This window comes from Miniopterus natalensis, chromosome 5 (assembly GCF_054644295.1).
Source record: "Miniopterus natalensis isolate mMinNat1 chromosome 5, mMinNat1.hap1, whole genome shotgun sequence".
Taxonomy (NCBI): Eukaryota; Metazoa; Chordata; class Mammalia; order Chiroptera; family Miniopteridae; genus Miniopterus; species Miniopterus natalensis.
This window is the reverse complement of record NC_142085.1, coordinates 68,748,048-68,765,423: the sequence shown is the minus strand read 5'-3', so window position 1 is coordinate 68,765,423 and position 17,376 is coordinate 68,748,048. Positions and strand designations below refer to the sequence as shown.

The following is a 17,376-nucleotide window of genomic DNA, read 5'->3' as shown; positions in this document are numbered from 1 at the left end:
TGTTTTTTGCTGGACAATTAGATTTCACTTTTCTCGCAAAATTGATAAACTCTTGAATTTTAGAGCTGAATTTTGAGGGTATTTTATTAAGCTTCCTTTATTTTATCGGAGAAGAAATTCCTGCCCTCTGGGACTGTTCTGGAACTAATTAGCCCTTAACGTGAGATATGAGACACTTTGTTATCACGTGGTTCTCCTGTCTGATTGTAACTGGACCAGGATATTGCTGATTGATGTAATCCCTCTGTGTGTGACATCAGAGTGATGTCTTATTGCATATGATTTCACCTGGATCGTTTCTTTTTATGAGGATAATAGCGCAAGAAATGACTGAGGAAAATTGCATAATAGATGAACACTCACAGGTCAGCTTCAAGAGTTCATGTTTACTTTTTATCTGTGGAAATCAAGTAATAAAACTAATAATTATTCCCTTATGAAATGTTAAAAATATAGTGTTCTCTTTCCTACCAAGGTAAGGAAAGGAACTTGGAAAGCATCTCTCAGGGCAATATATTAAATCTTCTGTATTTGTTCTTAGGCTCATCCATTAACACTTTACATCTTATTTTGTCTTAAGAGAATATACAGCCAGCAAAACTCAAATAGTAAGAATAGGTTCAATATATTGCAAATATTTTACTTGAGGTGACATTTACATTTAAAGAGGGCTTAGTACTACAAATAAAGGATTGATTTAAAGTTAGATGATTCAGGTTTTCTGTACAGTAATTTAACTAGAGCCATTGTGTTTTAGAGATTGTAAAACAAATGAATTGTTAAAAATAATTTTACTGTTCACTGGGGCACAGTGATTATTGCCGAATAGTTATTTTTTTGCCTTTCTTTGATGCTGTGTTTTTCTGATTATGGACCCTGTTCCCCCAAAAAGCCTTCTAATAGTTATCTCTCTCCTTTTATAGAAACTTGAATAATGGTTCTCTCACTTTCTTTGCATTTTACGTTTGCTCTTATGTAGAAAATATGTCTTTTTGTGCTCAGTAATGGATTACCCTTGGAATTTAATGACAAATGTGGGTTAAGTCAGCATCATCAATTTAACAGGCTCCTCCTGTAATGTTTTCCACTTTTAAAAAATTGTATCGTGAAGCAAAATGCATTTCTCTGAGGAGCAGCAGTGATTATAAGATAATCACACACCTCTAGGGCATACGCACAGGAAAGGTGTAGACAAATGTATCTATTCTTCGGACATGATGATTATTTCGTGTGTGGGTGCTTCCATGCCAGTCTTCCTTGCCACCACTACCCCACTCTCCCCCTATTCTATTGGGCTAGAAGAGGAGGAATTTTTCTCATGTGCTAAAATATGATATTGGTATTTTTATGATGGCTCAGTATATATTTTGTTTGAACTGTACACTTACTGATAATCACTGGGCAATCAAATTAGTCCATTAGCTGAAGTAGTTGATATAATAAAGTAGATTTTTCTTTAGTTCTTTTGTTCATGCCCTTTCCAGTAAGAATTACCAGATCTCCCCTGCCCCCCGAAATCTTCCGTTTGAACTTGTTTTCTGTTGCTACTGATAATTACGATACGCGTTCTTGTGTGTGTAGATGCATACTTTGCTTGGAATATTTAATTAAGCTAGAGGCGAACATTGTACTCAGTGTTTCAAGGACTGTATGTAGACACAGTTCCCAAGATCACAGACAAGGGAATTTTTATGTTGTTAACTGTGGATCCTGTGGGTTGTTTGGTCAATTACTTAGTATAAACTTTTCTCAAGAAGCTGTTTTGTGAATTATTGGTAGTAGTTAAATATTGAAAGAAGAGTTACACAGTTTTAAAGAGCATGGGCTTTAGGATCAAATCCAGTTATAATAAAATCCCAGCTGAATCACTTGTTATCTCTTTTCTTGTACAACTTATTTATTGTGTCTAGGCTGCAGATTTGTTCAAAATTGCCTAAGGCATTGTCTGGCAGATAAATGCTCAATGAACAGCAGGTGTTTGTTTTTCTCCATCTCCTGTGTCTTTCTCTTCATACGCTTGGTTGGGGTATGTGTGTTGGATGGGTGGGTGGGTGGGTTCAAGGTGATTGTTAGTAGCTTTGTAATAAGAAACTGGTACAAGGGCCCCCAGGCATTGTCCTGTTCCTGGGGATAATATGAGTGACTCAAGAGATTCCTGAATTAGGTCAGTATGACTCTTTCATGTCAAGACTGGAGGACTTTGCTGAGAGCTGTAGATTGTAGAAAGCCTCACTGAAGCCATGACCTTCCTTAGCAGGTCTCTTGATAGGAAATGAATGTGTTCACATATTATTACATGACCCTTTCAACTCAGCCCTGTGTTTCAGAGAATAAAGAAGGGATGTGGGAGCGTTATGTAATGTTCTCAGAATCACACGATAAGTGATGACCCTGGATTCCAGGCCAAGTTTATAATTGGGGTAGTTTAGGGTTTAGCTTTTATAGAGAGAATTTAAGTAAATAAACACTCTAATTTCTTTTTTCTTGAGAAGTTAGTATTCTCTTTTTAGGTGGAGAGTTTAACACTCTTAAATAATTCACTCCTACAATTTAAAAAAAGACCAAATTGTAGGATTTTTACAATACTAATGTTAATCAATATTTGTATTTTAACATAAGACTAAGACTCTCAATGTCATTCAATTTTGATAAAAGTCTCCTTTCAAGAGAGTATAGGACACCCAGCCGGTGTGGCTCCACGGTTGAGCATCGACCTATGATCCAGGAGATCCTGGTTCAATTCTGGGTCAGGGCACATGCCCTGGTTTCAGGCTCAATCCCCAGCAGGAGGCAGCCAATCAGTGTCTCTCTTTCATCATTGATGTTTCTATCTCTCTCCCTCTCCCTTCCTCTCTCTGAAATTAATAAAGAAATATTAAAAAAAAAAAAAAGAGTATAGCTTATAATATATTTCACTATATGAACTTAATTGGTTTTAATAATTTAACCATCAGTTTGTCTCACAGTTTAAATCTAAGGAGAAAATGTGTTTGAAGCTGGACATAGAATTGGTGCATCCACAATTTTGCATTTTAGTGTAACTTTCACCATGCTGCTTAGTTTGTCATCCATAAAATTGGGATGAAATCCAAACTTGGAAAGTAATATTTGACTGTAATAGAAAACCATACAGCATTGCATGATCCAAAAAAATGATTGTTTTTTTCATCTGCACACATGAAGAGACATTTCTCATGCTGAGTAACTCCTAGTCTTGGATTTTAGATCTAGTCATGTCACTTTTGCTTGTTGGTGCCATTAACTAATTAGTCCACCATGTAAGGGTCCAACTCAAAGCATTTCTTGACTTCTTTATATTTCTTTCTATCTATATCTATCAGTCATCTATCTACCTAGATGTATAGAGATGTCCAGATGGGCTTATTATTGGGACAACTTAGCCTATAGACTTGAGACTCATGTGGCCTTAATAAAATAATTACTTACTAACATGTTCACATGTGTGATGAAAGAGCTCAAGTTTAGTCAAACTTTGCCTTGATATTGACAGATCTGGTTATGCTACCAATTAATCACCTTAAAGCTTATTTTTCTCTATAATTAAATTTCATACGATCAACAGATTTTATATGCTGGTAGCTATTTCGTGTGATGGTACATATAGGTTGAATTACTAATTTTAATTTTCTTAATTGAGCTGCATGATTATAAATTAATGTTCTTGAGAGTCACTAAACTTTGCTAGGGAATGGACTTACTGGGTTAGTTTGAAAGCATTTTTTCAGATGTAGTTGTGCAAGTGGTCTGCTTCTACTGTGTGTAAGATTGGACTGTGGGTGCTAAAATTTAAAAGGTTCTGTCTGTGGATTGCAGGAAGACAAATGGCACATCTCTAGAAGCGAGGAGAAATAGTCCTGTAATTCAGTGTCATGTTGATAGAAATAGCAACCTTAACTAGTCATCTTTTATTTTTGGCTCAGACAACTAACTATAAAATATAACCCAGATGGTGCAGCTATGATAGTAAAGATACAGAAATGACATTTTGCTGATGAATTTGCTACCCTTTGCTTCTCCACTTTCGGTGTTAAACCACATCTTTTATGGTGTAAGTTGCTCGCTTATGTATCTAAGGGCAGACTCACAGGATGAAAAATGTATTGAATGGCATTTTTCAATCTTGGGTTATTTCAGTTAACTTTTGTTTCATTTCCCTCTTCCAATTGTCTTTTTGACTTTTCCTCTGTTTTGCTAAATTCATACCCTAACATAAATTAGTCTGTGCCATGAATAGTCGGTCCTATTACAAATTATTTCTGAATGCATATTTAAAGGCATTTAGAATATAGTATTATGCTCTATCTGCCTACTTTGGAATTGGAGATGCCTCTAAAAGGTGTTGGGCATATTTTACTGTGACCAGCTAGGTGTTGGATTGAAATGAAAAAAATGAACCTTGTAAGGGTAGTTTAATGATGTGGATGTCAGATTGTTCAAAACGTTTTTTTGCATTAAAGATTAGGAATGGGGCAAATAGTGAATATGAGGAGCCAAGAAGTGTTTCCTTGTGGTCTTCAGCATCAGGACCACTTGACGCTGCCCTCTTGTCCTATTATCACTGGATGGGGTCTTAAGGCACTGCTTACGAAGAATTTGTCCCTGGAGAAGGACAGGAAAGGGAGGAAGGGGTTAAAATTTATGGAGAACCACCTAAATTGTGTGTAATCTCTTTTAATCCTCACAATGAGCCCAGAACAGAGATTTGAGTCCTGTGATGCAGAGTGCTTTTTTCTGTGCTGTGCTTTGTGTGTGTGTGCATGTGTGTGTGTGCATGTGTGTGTGTGCATATCTTCATTATCATAAAGGACTTATATCAAAACCTTTTTGAGAAAGCAGTATCTGCTTTCCCTTCACCCTCCCAAACAAATCTTAAAGCTATGGAAACCATGCAAAGAACACAAAAACTACTCTAGCATTTATTTTCTGAATATTATTTATTCTTGGTTTGTTTTCAGATTGTTTTCAGAGTTGAAAAGATTGTCTGGGTCTCACTTAGCCACATTATGGAGTTATGTTTATATACATATTAATCGACATCAATATCAATTCAAATTAAAAAGGCCATTGACAATTTTTGCAAATACAAGATTTCAGGAATGAAAATTTAAGTAATTAATGGACTATTTTAATGAACTTAAATATTCTAGCATAGGCTCTAAAAATAATTATTATTAATTCCTTTACTTAGATCTTCTAGATACTTTCAGCGATTATATTAGGGATCGTCAGTTCCCTGGACTAATTTGAAGTATAGAAATGTACTGTGCTTGCATATTCATTTTGGTGTGGAGCCTTCTGAAAACCACCTTCTCTGGGCTTTTTTTTTTTAAATACAGTCAACTTCTCAGGTTTCATTTTCTGCTTTTGATCTGTGATCCTACATTTTTATTGTTTTACTATACACTGGCATGTGCTTTGACTGATATTCTGTTGTTTATCAGGCAAACACAATATAACTCTGAAAAGGCTTGCAGCTGGATGGGTGCTGTAGTTGTTTTCATGCAAGAGTGGTATTGGTATAACTAATATTGTCACCCATGTTAGATAATGTAGCAGTTCCTCTCATCACTTAGGCAATCGGTAATGCTAAACTTCAGGATATTTTTGTCACATTGACATTTTATTCAAGAATACTTGCCTATACTATACATAGAATTTGCATTCCAAAATCAACTTAAGTCACTAGTATATTATTATAAGTTTTTGTGGATAAATAGACAGGGCTGTGTGTGTGTGTGTGCATGCACATGTGTATTGTGTGTTGTGTATGCAAAAGAAGGAAAGAAAGCTGCTCAAGAGTGGCTTCTGTTGAGTGGCAGACCGTGTTACTATACAGAAAGCCTCCATGTACTGAGGTCAGAGTCTGATTTTAGAATCTCTGGAACCCTAATTACTCTCTGAAGACTGCAAAGTCCTAAGGTTAAGTCTTGACAGGACTGGTCCTAAGGAACTGGCCATATTTAATCTTAGCATGTCTTAAGAAAAATAACCGATTTTGAATTCTTATGCACCTGTAAGTCACAGAGGTGCACGGATAGCCAAAATGTGAAATACGTAAGGGTTTTAGGTGAAGAATCAGGTTCATCTTTATTATATATCTTAACTGCCTTCAATGCTTGGCATGTAATTAGAATCCCATAATTACTCTTGTGAGCAGTTTCAAAGCCAAAGAACGTACCAGTATTTCCCTTGCTTACATATTTTATCTGTGCACCTTTTGCAACTGCAGGCATTTATCGCCTTCAGGAACTAAATAAAGAAGTAATCAGCCAGTAGGCAAGAATGCGTTCATTCCAGGGCCTCTACTGAAGGCATTTTCACATGTTAGACTCTTAGAACTCAACTATGGCCTGAGTCAGTAAGCAAGCCAGCCCAGCATGCAGGCTCTGACAGGGAGAGGCTCCCTCTCCAGCCCCCCGTTGAGGAGCAGAACTCCAGACTGGCAGTACCCGCGAGAGGGGCTGTAGGGGGTGACGGCGCCTGCCAGCTCGGCACTGGACTTTCGTAACACCTGCCAGTTATGTGTATGTTCATCTCTAAGTATGAACAGAAATGGAATATTTTCACATTTGAAAATAAATTAGTTTCTAGATTTTGAAGTTTCTACATAGAAATCTGACTTATTCAATACAAGCTCTTCTGCAGGCCAAAGCAGAAATGTATTCCTTACAGCATTAACTGTGCAAGGGAAGTAATTATATTTTCATGATTTCTAAATTAGCTTGGGAAAATTATCTGGAACTTTCTCAAGGGAGAGTTATTTTATTATGTCAACAAAATTTTTTGAGTTAGGTAAAGGTGAACTAAATGAATACTTCATTCCATGCTTTCCCTTCAGGCAAAACTATTAACCAGAATGCAGTGATATTTACCTAGTATGTTCTCTAACATATTAGAACTCCTTCTAGCTCCAGCTTGCAATAGGGGCTTGTGGTTCACTGATGCTGTGCCGAGTAAGACCAGTCACTGCCCTCAAAAGACCTTATATTTCAGTAGAGGGGGACAGACTTTAAAATTTTATTTATACAGCCAACTATAATTTTAATCACTCTCTGTTTGTGACTCTAGCCTGAGGACACTCCTTAAAAAGCAGTCTCTAAAAGAGCAGATATTAATTCCCAAGTCACTGAGGATCAGGCCCATGGATAGGAAACACGCCACGCCACCGTCCCCATTACTGCGCGGCCTTCCTCCGGGCCCCAGGCCGTTTTCTCCTGTTCAGTGTAAACTTTAGTGCTAGTGGCTCCCTCCGTTTCTAAGGCTCTCCGCCCCCCAGGTGACTTCAGGATCTTTGTGGAAGGTCCCCTGTTAGTCCCTTCACCTCCCTTTCCCCTAAGTCACCTTCCTTATTTTACCTTTTCGCCCACAGCCCCCTACCTTATTGTAAGCCAATGCTCTGGTTAGGCAGATCTCGGAATATTTCGCAAGTGTTTCTCGCTTTACATGTAATCATCTCGCTTTCTGACGTCACATCAATTCACCCTCCCCTGCGTTCATTTCACGGGTACCGCCCGTCACCCGCGGGGAGCGCCGCTCTTCAAACGTTCTTTTGCCAGTTCATCAACTTGCTTGACTTATTGAAATTTGATTTCATTGTAATTTTTTTTTTTACATCTACCATTTCTATAAAATTATTGCTTTTTTTTTCTTTGCTGTCTACTTTTTATGTGCTTAAAACCAAGCAAATTATACTATGTTAAAAAGTAATCATGGTTCATGATAGGTTGGGACTACTAGAAATTCATGGTCATCAGCTTTAGGTGGATATCCTACCACATTTTCCTGTTTAACTTTTCTTTCTCTTTCCCCTTTTTATCCCACTAACTTTTTATCTCTTCAAACTCCAAACGCCACTCCTTTTTATGAGCCCATCCTTTATAGCTGAGAAAATTGAGGCCATATAATAGAAACTCTCTTATCTGACAATTCTACAAACTTACTTACATCTCCTCCATTCATACACTCCTTCTTTCCTCAAGATGTACATATGTATATATATGTACAGCCCCTTCTGTGACCTATGATTTGGGTCCTGTACTAGTCTATCTCACACTAAGTTACTATTTCTCTTTCATGTATGCTCAAAACTCCCCTAACGAATGGAATCATCCTCATCAACCTATAAACATTTAAGTGTTTCCCACCTTAAAAAGTAATAACAAAATTTTGAATTCTTCTCTTGATCCCCTATCTTCTTTCATCTTTGGTTAAATTTCTCTCCCAATTTAGACAGACTTCCTGTGGGAGTTATTATACGTGTTGCCACTCCTCTGCTCTTCATCATTATCCAGTGTGGTTTTCACTTTTTTTAAAAAATATATATTTTTATTGATTTCAGAGAGAGGAAGGGGGAGGGAGAGAGACAGAAACATCAATGATGAGAGAGTCATTGATCGGCTGCCTCCTGCATGCCCCTGACTGGGGATCGAGCCCGCAACCCAGGCATGTGCCCTGACTGGGAATCAAACCCCAATCTTCTGGATCCTAGGTCAATGCTCGACCACTGAGCCATGCCTGGCCAGGCTGGTTTTCACTTTTGTTACTTCATACAGAGGGCTCTTCCTTTGCTCCCTTTTAATCACCATGGCACATAGAGGTATTTTTTCTAAATTTATTGAGATACAATTGATATATAACATTGTGTAAGCTTAAGGTGTTCAGTGTGGTGATATGATACACATGTATTGCAAAATGATTACCATAATAGTGCCATTTAAACCTTCCATTACATCACTTAATTACCATTTCTTTCTTGTGGTAAGAACACTTAAGATCTACTCTCATAGCAACTTTCAACTGTGAAATACAGTGTTGTTAAATATAATCACCATGCTGTACATTAGATCCCCAGAACTTATTGATCTTATGACTGGAAATTTGTATTCTTTGGTATGACATCACTTAAATGTGGAATCTAAAAAAAAACCGAACTCATAAAAACAGAGACTAGAATGGTGGTTACCATTACCAGGGTCAGGAGGTTGGGGAAAACGGGCAGATGTTCACCAAAAAGTACAAACTTCCAGTTATAAGATGTATAGGATGTATAAAGGTATTTTTCATTTCATTTTATCTGGTGTTTGAATAGCCTTTGGCCCTGACCTGTCTTACACTTCAGATGTCCTTCTACTAGTTTTTGTGTCACCAGGCACCTCCATTTCCCTTTTGTATCTCTGCACACTTTTTTTGCCCCAATCCCCCGTGTCCTTTTGCAGGCTTGTCTTCCTTTGTCCTGTCTAGGTAGAAGGTATGGCAAAAGGGGGGAAGGTGACCTAGGATGGGTCCTTGAGAACCTGATGTTTAGAGTTTACGTGAGAGAGAGAGATAAGTCCATTATGTTTAATGATGTTGACATACTTTCGTTCACATATATTAGGTATTTTGTGTCTTTGTATGTATGTGTGTGTATGTGATTCGTGGTGGTTATGATTCAGCTGGCATCTGTTGAATGTCTACTCTGTGCCAGGTACTATCAATAAGCTCTGAGGACACAGAGCTGAGTTAACTATAGTTTCTGACTTGGAGACCTCATAGACTGTAATAAGAGATGTAGACATGGATGGAATTACTATTTTATTATTATCAAAATTTGGGCATGCATATTTAGAAATAGGTTTTGGTTTTTATATATGTATTCTTTGAAGGAAAATGTGTAATTTACTTAGAAGTTTACATTAGCAATGCTCAGTGTTTAAAAATTCTAACCACAAAAACAATTCAAGGAGGTTTATGGGAATAAAATACCAGTTTTCTGTGTTTTTTGTTTTTGTTTGTTTGGTTTTTCCAATTTGGAGTCAGGAGATTAAAGTTTTTTTTTTTGTTTATTTTTTATTTTTTTATTTTTAAAAAATATATCTTTATTGATTTCAGAGAGAGGAAAGGAGAGGGAGAGAGGGAGATAGAAACATCAATGATTTGAGAGTCATTGATCGGCTGCAGCCCACAACCCGGGCATGTGCCCTGACCAGGAATCGAACCCCGATTGCCTGGATCCTAGGTCGACGCTCAACCCCTGAGCCACGCCCGGCTGGGCAGGAGGTTAAGTTTTTGATGAGAGAGAGGGAACAGGGAGAAATTTCATCTTAGTATATTTGTCAGTTATGACTGTTTTCCGTGATGTCAATGATGCCCCTTAATGTAGAGTACTTACTGTGTGTCTGGAGCTCTACTAAATGGTTCCTGTGTGTTATCTCATTTAATCCTTCCTGAAACCATGAGCTGGATACTATCGTTTCTTTTTATAGAAAAAGAAACTGAGGTTTTGATTTTACATAAAGTCACATGAGCAGTTTTACATATACATTGTTACACTTAATGAATATGAACAAGATGTATATCAGACTTTGGATGCAACACTGATTTTAACATTATGATATGTTGAAAGCAAATTAAGTGCAAATTTTTTCCAGATATTTTTAATGTCTATAATACTTGTACTACATGATATTTCATGTGTCATTTAATCATTTCACATATGCCATTCAGTCTTCACAAAAAACCATGATATAGGCAAGGCCAATAACACTCAGCTGAAGGTACAAATACACAGTTAAATAAATTACTTGGGCTACATGTAGTAGTGGACCAACAACGAGATCCCAGGCTTCCTGACTTGCGTTCAACTTTCCCTTATAGCAGGCACTCCTCTGCATTAATTCAATTTACCAAAGGGTAAAGTTACTCTTGTTGTTTAGGGTTTGCACCTCCCCCCCCCAATTTAACTCTACTTCACTTATTTAGTTAATAATCCAAGAATGTTGCTAGACTAGCAGAAATTTGATTGGAATCATCACCTTCAGTATTTCAGGTAATGGAGTGGAGTGAAAACAGCATAAAAAGCGGAGCCCATTCGTTCCGTCCCCAGGCCCGCCTCCTGGATGGGTTCAAGTTGACATCTGGCGTGGCTTTCGCTGCTCTTTCTCCCGGGAAGCCCTGGTGGACTACTTGACACCAAGCATTAGATCTGACCTGAGCATTAGCCCAGGCAAGCTCTGTGTAATTAAGCTGTTCGGATTTGTTTCCCCTGACTGGACAGAAGAGCCTTACAAGGTGAGGGCTCTGTTCAAGTGATAAAGCTGATTAGATCCGTAGCAGTAAAGGAATCTGATCTTAGAAATTTCCTCCAGCTCTTGTTAATGAGGCAAAGACAGCACTTAGCAGTTAAAATGAGGTCACTAAGAAAGAGAACCTTTTTTTTTTTCTTTAATAAAGAAACGCTTCTTTTAAATCAAGGCCTAAATTTATTGTCCAGAATAAAGCTCTATTTAAAAGAACAAATAAACTTTTTTCTCAAGGGTGTAGTAATCATGTTTAAACATCACTTATGTGGATGGAGCAGAGGAAGTTAAACAGTTTGAGAAAGTAAAACTAAGATAAGCTTAGAAATTAAAATAATTTAATGAATGCTAACTAAAAACCGAAATAACTAGCAATGGTTAATTATACAGGCGTGTGATCTGTTCATAAGAATGTTTTGTTTTGTTTTTTTAACGGTTTCTCACTCTTTCTTTCAATGCCTTCCCTTTCCTTGAACTACGTTCAAGCAAATAGAGCATTTTCCTGGAATACACTTACCCGTCTTACATAGCAACAGTGTTGATAGCTGTAACTTTTGGTTTATATAGATAGCACTTTTACATATGGTAGTATTTAATCCTCATAAAAGATGTTAATTGAAAGCTGCATTATATCTATATTATGGAGTTGGGACTTGGCTCTGAATGGTTATGTGATTTGCTCAAGAATTTGTCAACAGGAGAGTTGGGAGTCAAATACAAGTTTTCTCACCCCCAAGAATGTGGCCTGACTACCACGGTTGCTTTAAGTTATACAGTGTTTAAAGTTTGAGTCCCTCCTCTATTTCTTGCTAAGCCTTTGTTCCAGTATTTAAGAAGTAACATTATAATTGTCTTCATATCAAATAAATTTCTATGAAGTGTAAATCATATATATACACAGACATATATTTCTGTTCATAGATTAGCTATCCTTTCACCATGAAGCATTTCTCTTCCCCTAAAGACTTCATTCTCCTACCTCTCAGCTTCAGCTTACTCCAGTGAAATCAGTGGTCGTCAGAGTGAATGGAAGTGAATGAGTGGGAAATGCATCACCCACCGAGCCTAACGTGTGTGTCCTCTTGTCAATGTGTGTGTCCTCTTGTCATTGGCTTTTGGGTAGATATAGAAGGATGTTATCAGGATGGGAAGGCTGTCATACTGATGATATTGCTATTTAGTCAATATAATACCTAATTAGTGTGCTATTTAAAATGACGTTACTTTTTTAAATTTAAATTTTATACGGCAAAAGGGAATGTAAAGCCTATTTAAAGGAAATGTTCTCACTGGGTTTACTTCTTTATGTTGAGAGGCAGTGTAGTGAAGTTGATGGAAGAGTGCAACCGAGAGGTAGGTTAGCTAGGGTCCATCCCTGAACCCACCACTTGTTAGTTGTTAGACTTTGGTCCAGTTACTTAACTTTTCTTTAAATTGAGTATAAAAATAATACCTACCTCATATGATTGTAGTGAGGATTAAATGTGTGTGTGTGGGGGGGGTGTGTTGGGAAACAGCAGATGCTCACGTGAATGTGCATGCTAGTTTAGGACAGTCTCTTGTACATAGTAAGGGCAATAAATAGTCATTAGTATCAGCCGTCAATCAATATTCTGCTTTTCCACCATTGTAAAACTGTCAAAAAGTTACCAGAGAACTCATAATTCTAGTTTTTCTTGACCTCTCTCCAGTATTTCATATTTTTTACCACCGCCTACATCTTTTTTAAAAATCAAGATTCACAAATTTCCAGTTTGTTGTTCTGTTCTCACACAACAGCAGTAAGCTTCACTGTTTTCACTTTCTCCCACCAGAGGCCCTAACTCTGTGCTGAGCTAGAGCCACAGCCTAATCCCAGAACTGGCAAATATTCTCATGGGAAAGGAGACGTGGCTGGAGATTGATCATAGGGGCACTCCTAAAATCTGTGTTCGTATAGATGCCATTGTTTATGCAGATATCTAATGCTTTAATAGTAGTTTCTTTAAAAATTTAATGAGAGCTGCTGACTCAGTAATTTAATGGCTCTTCAAAAAAAATTTTTGTTTCCTTGTAGAAGGTTTAGGAAATTACAAGATAACTTTTTAATTCTTATAGGACAAAAATCAAATTAAGTTTTCTTAAGCATTTTATAGCTATACTTCTGCTGGGAAAATCCCTTATAAGTGATTGTTGTAAATGTTTTCTATTTTTTTCTGACAGGTAATATTTGAAGCCGAAGTCTCAGGAGGGAGAAGTGGTTATATCGCCATTGATGACATCCAAGTATTGAGCTATCCTTGTGGTAGGTTGTGATTAAGAATTGTATATTTTTATGTTCTTTAACCACTTGTCTTATATTGGCAGTGACTGTGGATTATTTACCACTTGTCTCTTTTGTTGTTGTTACTCCTGGCCTCCTGTTCAGTTTTAAAAGAATGCTGAAATATTTCTAGAGGTTTTGAATCAAATATTTTTCAGACCTGTAACTAATTGTATACATATTAAAGGGTTATTTTAATTAATTACTAAGAACCAAATACAAATGTAAATGAAACTCTAAATAGGACTTGTTCTGTCTTTTGGTATTAAATTTCCTTAGAAAGCAAACAACAATAGTAAATCAGAGTTCACCCAAAAGGAAAATAGAAAAGACGCCTCACTAACTTATGTGATCTCCTGAGTTGAACTTTGAAGTGAAGAGAATAAATTAGTTCACCTTATTCCAAAATTAGAACTAATATTTTTATGTCTTCATAAATATCTGGTTAATCCTTATTAAAGTACAAAACAATAGAAAGCCAATAAAACAAGAAACTCCTTTTACTAATACATGGTTTTGTTATGTTACATGCACACTGGTTGGTCTTCAAATGGTGTAACTAAATTTGTGTTTACATTGCATTCCCTGAAAGACAATTATTGCATGCATTCAGTAGAGCCAGACATAAAACAGCTGGTATAAATTCAAACTTAACCTGTATTTCCCAGCAGCAGCATTTGTTAGGGCCCATGAATTCTAGATGATCTGTTGAGTAATCCTCCTGGCAGAAATTCTCTAGTACATCGGAGCACCTTGTAGAGTTCCAGGGGTCAAGGCTTGTGCTCCTGGTGAGTGGTTGTGAAACCTTAATTTGCACCAGACTCCCCTGTGGAGCAGGGCAAACCCCAGATTGCTTGGCCCTGCTCCTGTTCTGATTTGTAGGTCTGGTGGAGCCTCAGAATTTGTATTTCTGATTAAGCTCCCAAGTGATGCTGATGCTGCTGGCCTGTAGTTCACCATTTGAGGACCACTGTTCTAGGTCATGTTCTAGTTCAAGTACCCCTTTTTCTGAAGTGCCCACTGAGATGGGCTCCGGAAAAAGATGTGGCGGTCAAGATTCAAATGATTTATACATGTTCCAAGAAAAAGAATAGAATTATCTCACTCAAAATTCAAGTTGGTTCACTAAATTCTTTCAGTCCGTTACTAAATGAAGATGATGTTTCCACTCTTCTTTCACACTTTTTGGAAAAGAGATGTTAAAGAAAAGCTTTCATGAGTAAGATAATAAAAAATTCTGAATTGAGTACCACAGCAGTTTCATTGTGAAATGGCCCTCTACTGAGGCTTAGCTTTTCTTGTTTATATTTCCTTTCCGCTGGAAACATGAATAGGCTTCAGTTTTAAAAGGTAATTATAGAGAACACTTATTTGATAGGCACATAATTCATGTGTAGTATATTTTGACTGCACTCATCACTTTTTGTTGCTCTAATATTTCTTTGGGGTAACTTTCTTAGGAATGTAAAGGAATAGGAAGTGGGTTTAACAATAGGCTGATATTCTGTTTGAGAGACACACGAATATTCCGTTGCTCATTGAAGTACTTGCTAGAAGATTAAATCTATTGAAATAATTTACAAAAGGATCTAACTACTTAAAATGTAGCTTAATAGTTCAACAGTCGGATGTGTCAGTATTTCAGATATTATTTTGTGTCTTCATTATGTTTCCGTATGCTCTGCCCTGTGCCTACTTGATCTCTTTTGCTTGCTTTGATGTGTAACTGTTTTATTAATACCCATATGCGACAGCCTTCTGCACTAACTGTTGAGTGTTCACTATATAGAACAACACTCTAGCAGCTGGGGAGCAATAGGCAACAGAGCTATTGAGGAAAAGATCCCTGAGGGTGAGGGAAGAAGGGGTGTCTTCCAGTGCAAAGAAAATTCAATTTTCTTCCTTATGATATAAGTCTTGGCCAAAGGTAAAAGGACTAACAACATTATTATCTTGGGAAAAAGCAACATGGCGTGTCTTCTCCATGTTAAAACAATCATTTTTTTTCCTGCCTTCACAGATAAATCTCCTCATTTCCTCCGTCTGGGGGATGTAGAGGTCAATGCAGGACAGAACGCTACATTTCAGTGTATTGCAACAGGGAGAGATGCTGTGCATAACAAGCTATGGCTGCAGGTAAGCCCCGGTTGGCAGCTGAGCTATAAAAAATCACAAATGTACTGTTTGGGGTGTGTGTGTGTGTGTGTGTGTGAGAGAGAGAGAGAGTTGGTTTTAGTTTTGATGTAATTGGCTTCAGATTCGTTGAAAGGTATTTGGATTAGTGTCTAAGGAAACCTAATGATTCTCGAATGTTACATACAAACTGTAAAAATAATTTTTCTAGATCCATTATATATATACAAAGGACCATAATGAAAATTTTCCCATTTAATATTTTGAAATCTCAACTAACAAGAACATAGTACTTAAGTAGGAACTGTCATACTCAGATACATTTTTAGTAAGTAGTTTAAGAAACTTTTTGAATTATTTCTGGAAGTATGAATTGGAAGAGAGCCAATTAATTTCCCCCCAGAATTTTTGTACATAAAATCACAGATCCAGTGTGAAAACAGTTGCATTGCATATATTCAATCCTCAATAAGTATGTATTTAATGAATTGCAATTTAGCATGCATGTTGGGCAAACATAAATGGTGCATCTAAAGAGCTTTAAAAGAATCAGACAAAACAATAGACTAAGAAATGTGCCATGTTTTCAGATAATTATTTGTCAATCCTGGGGAAGTGGGAGTAGTAAGGGGGGTGGGTGGGAAGGAGCTAAGAGCAGTTCCAAAGCCTGTTGAACAAAATATTTGAAGCTAAAATGTAAGTAATAATATTCTCTAAGCACATTTATCATTATTTTATTTTTATCTGCATCAGAATGAGGAAAGAGATTTAATTAGTTGCGATTTTAAATTCCTGAGAATGCCAGTAGAGACCAAAGAGAAATTATTGTAAAATTAGCTTAGTTTCTTGAACACAGACATCAGCATGTATTTTACTGTATTTTTAGAGAGGTGAAATTAGTGTTGAGGATAATCAGTAGTTTGCAGGTGGTTTGGGTAATGATTAAAATAAATGATTTTTAAAATCATACCTAGCATAATGCCTGATATTTTACTAGATGTTTAAAATGTGTTATTTCATCTAATTCCCATGATACAGTTGGATAACAGATGTACTTTATATACATCTAATTATTACTACTTTTATAATTTATTGGATTTGCAGGTATTAGGATATCCTTCTGAATATGTGAACAGGAAATGAAGCCCCTCCTTTTTTTCTGATTATGCTCATTTCCCCTAAAGATATTAAACTATAAAATAATTATTCCTGGAGAGCAAACTGTAAAATATGCAACTTGTTTTATCAACTAAACATGTCAGAATCCTTCTTAATTTTCTCCCTCTTAGTCTAAGTAAGAGTTTTAAAAATACTTTTAGACATATTTTGTAATTATTTTGCTAATTATTTTTCATTTAGGTAGAAACATTAGTTGGCATCTGACTTCAGTTGTGGTCCAGATAGTCTTGCCTCGGAGAACTAGAGGCTCTGCAGTCAGCCCCTGGTTTTATGCCCCAGGATTTCATGTGACATAGAAATGAAAAGGGTTTTGTGTACTCAGACACCAGCTGCCTTCTCGCAACAAAGACTTCCTGGCCCTGCTCCTCTGAGTGGGTTGCTGTCAAAATACTGCTCATTTTTTGTTTCCTACTTTGTATATTGACTCGTTTTATTATAGTTCCTTAAAAATTTCTTCCTGCTATTTTTCAAACAAAGAAGGGAGAGAAAAATTTTCTGTGAGATTTCTTTTCCTCTCTTCCTTTTCTTTAAATTTGCCAAAGTACTTTTGTGTATTTCTTTTCTATTTTGACATTGAGACTGTATAATTCCTCAGCACTCTATATGTTCACCTTATTCATTAAAAAGCTTTTCTACATTTCTCAATAACACTACTTAAGTTACCTTAACTTACTCTCTTAAATT

General features: G+C 36.7%; 1 protein-coding gene across 2 annotated transcripts in view; it reads left to right on the top strand.

Annotated features, from left to right (window-relative positions):
• The window catches only part of PTPRK (protein tyrosine phosphatase receptor type K), a 434,061-nt gene that overhangs the window by 214,517 nt on the left and 202,168 nt on the right, over positions 1-17,376 (top strand). For both annotated transcript variants that reach the window (XM_087817607.1, XM_087817606.1), the window contains exons 4-5: positions 13,281-13,362; positions 15,401-15,516. In XM_087817607.1, coding sequence (XP_087673733.1) covers positions 13,281-13,362; positions 15,401-15,516 — 198 coding nt within the window. The remainder of the gene's footprint in view (positions 1-13,280; positions 13,363-15,400; positions 15,517-17,376) is intronic.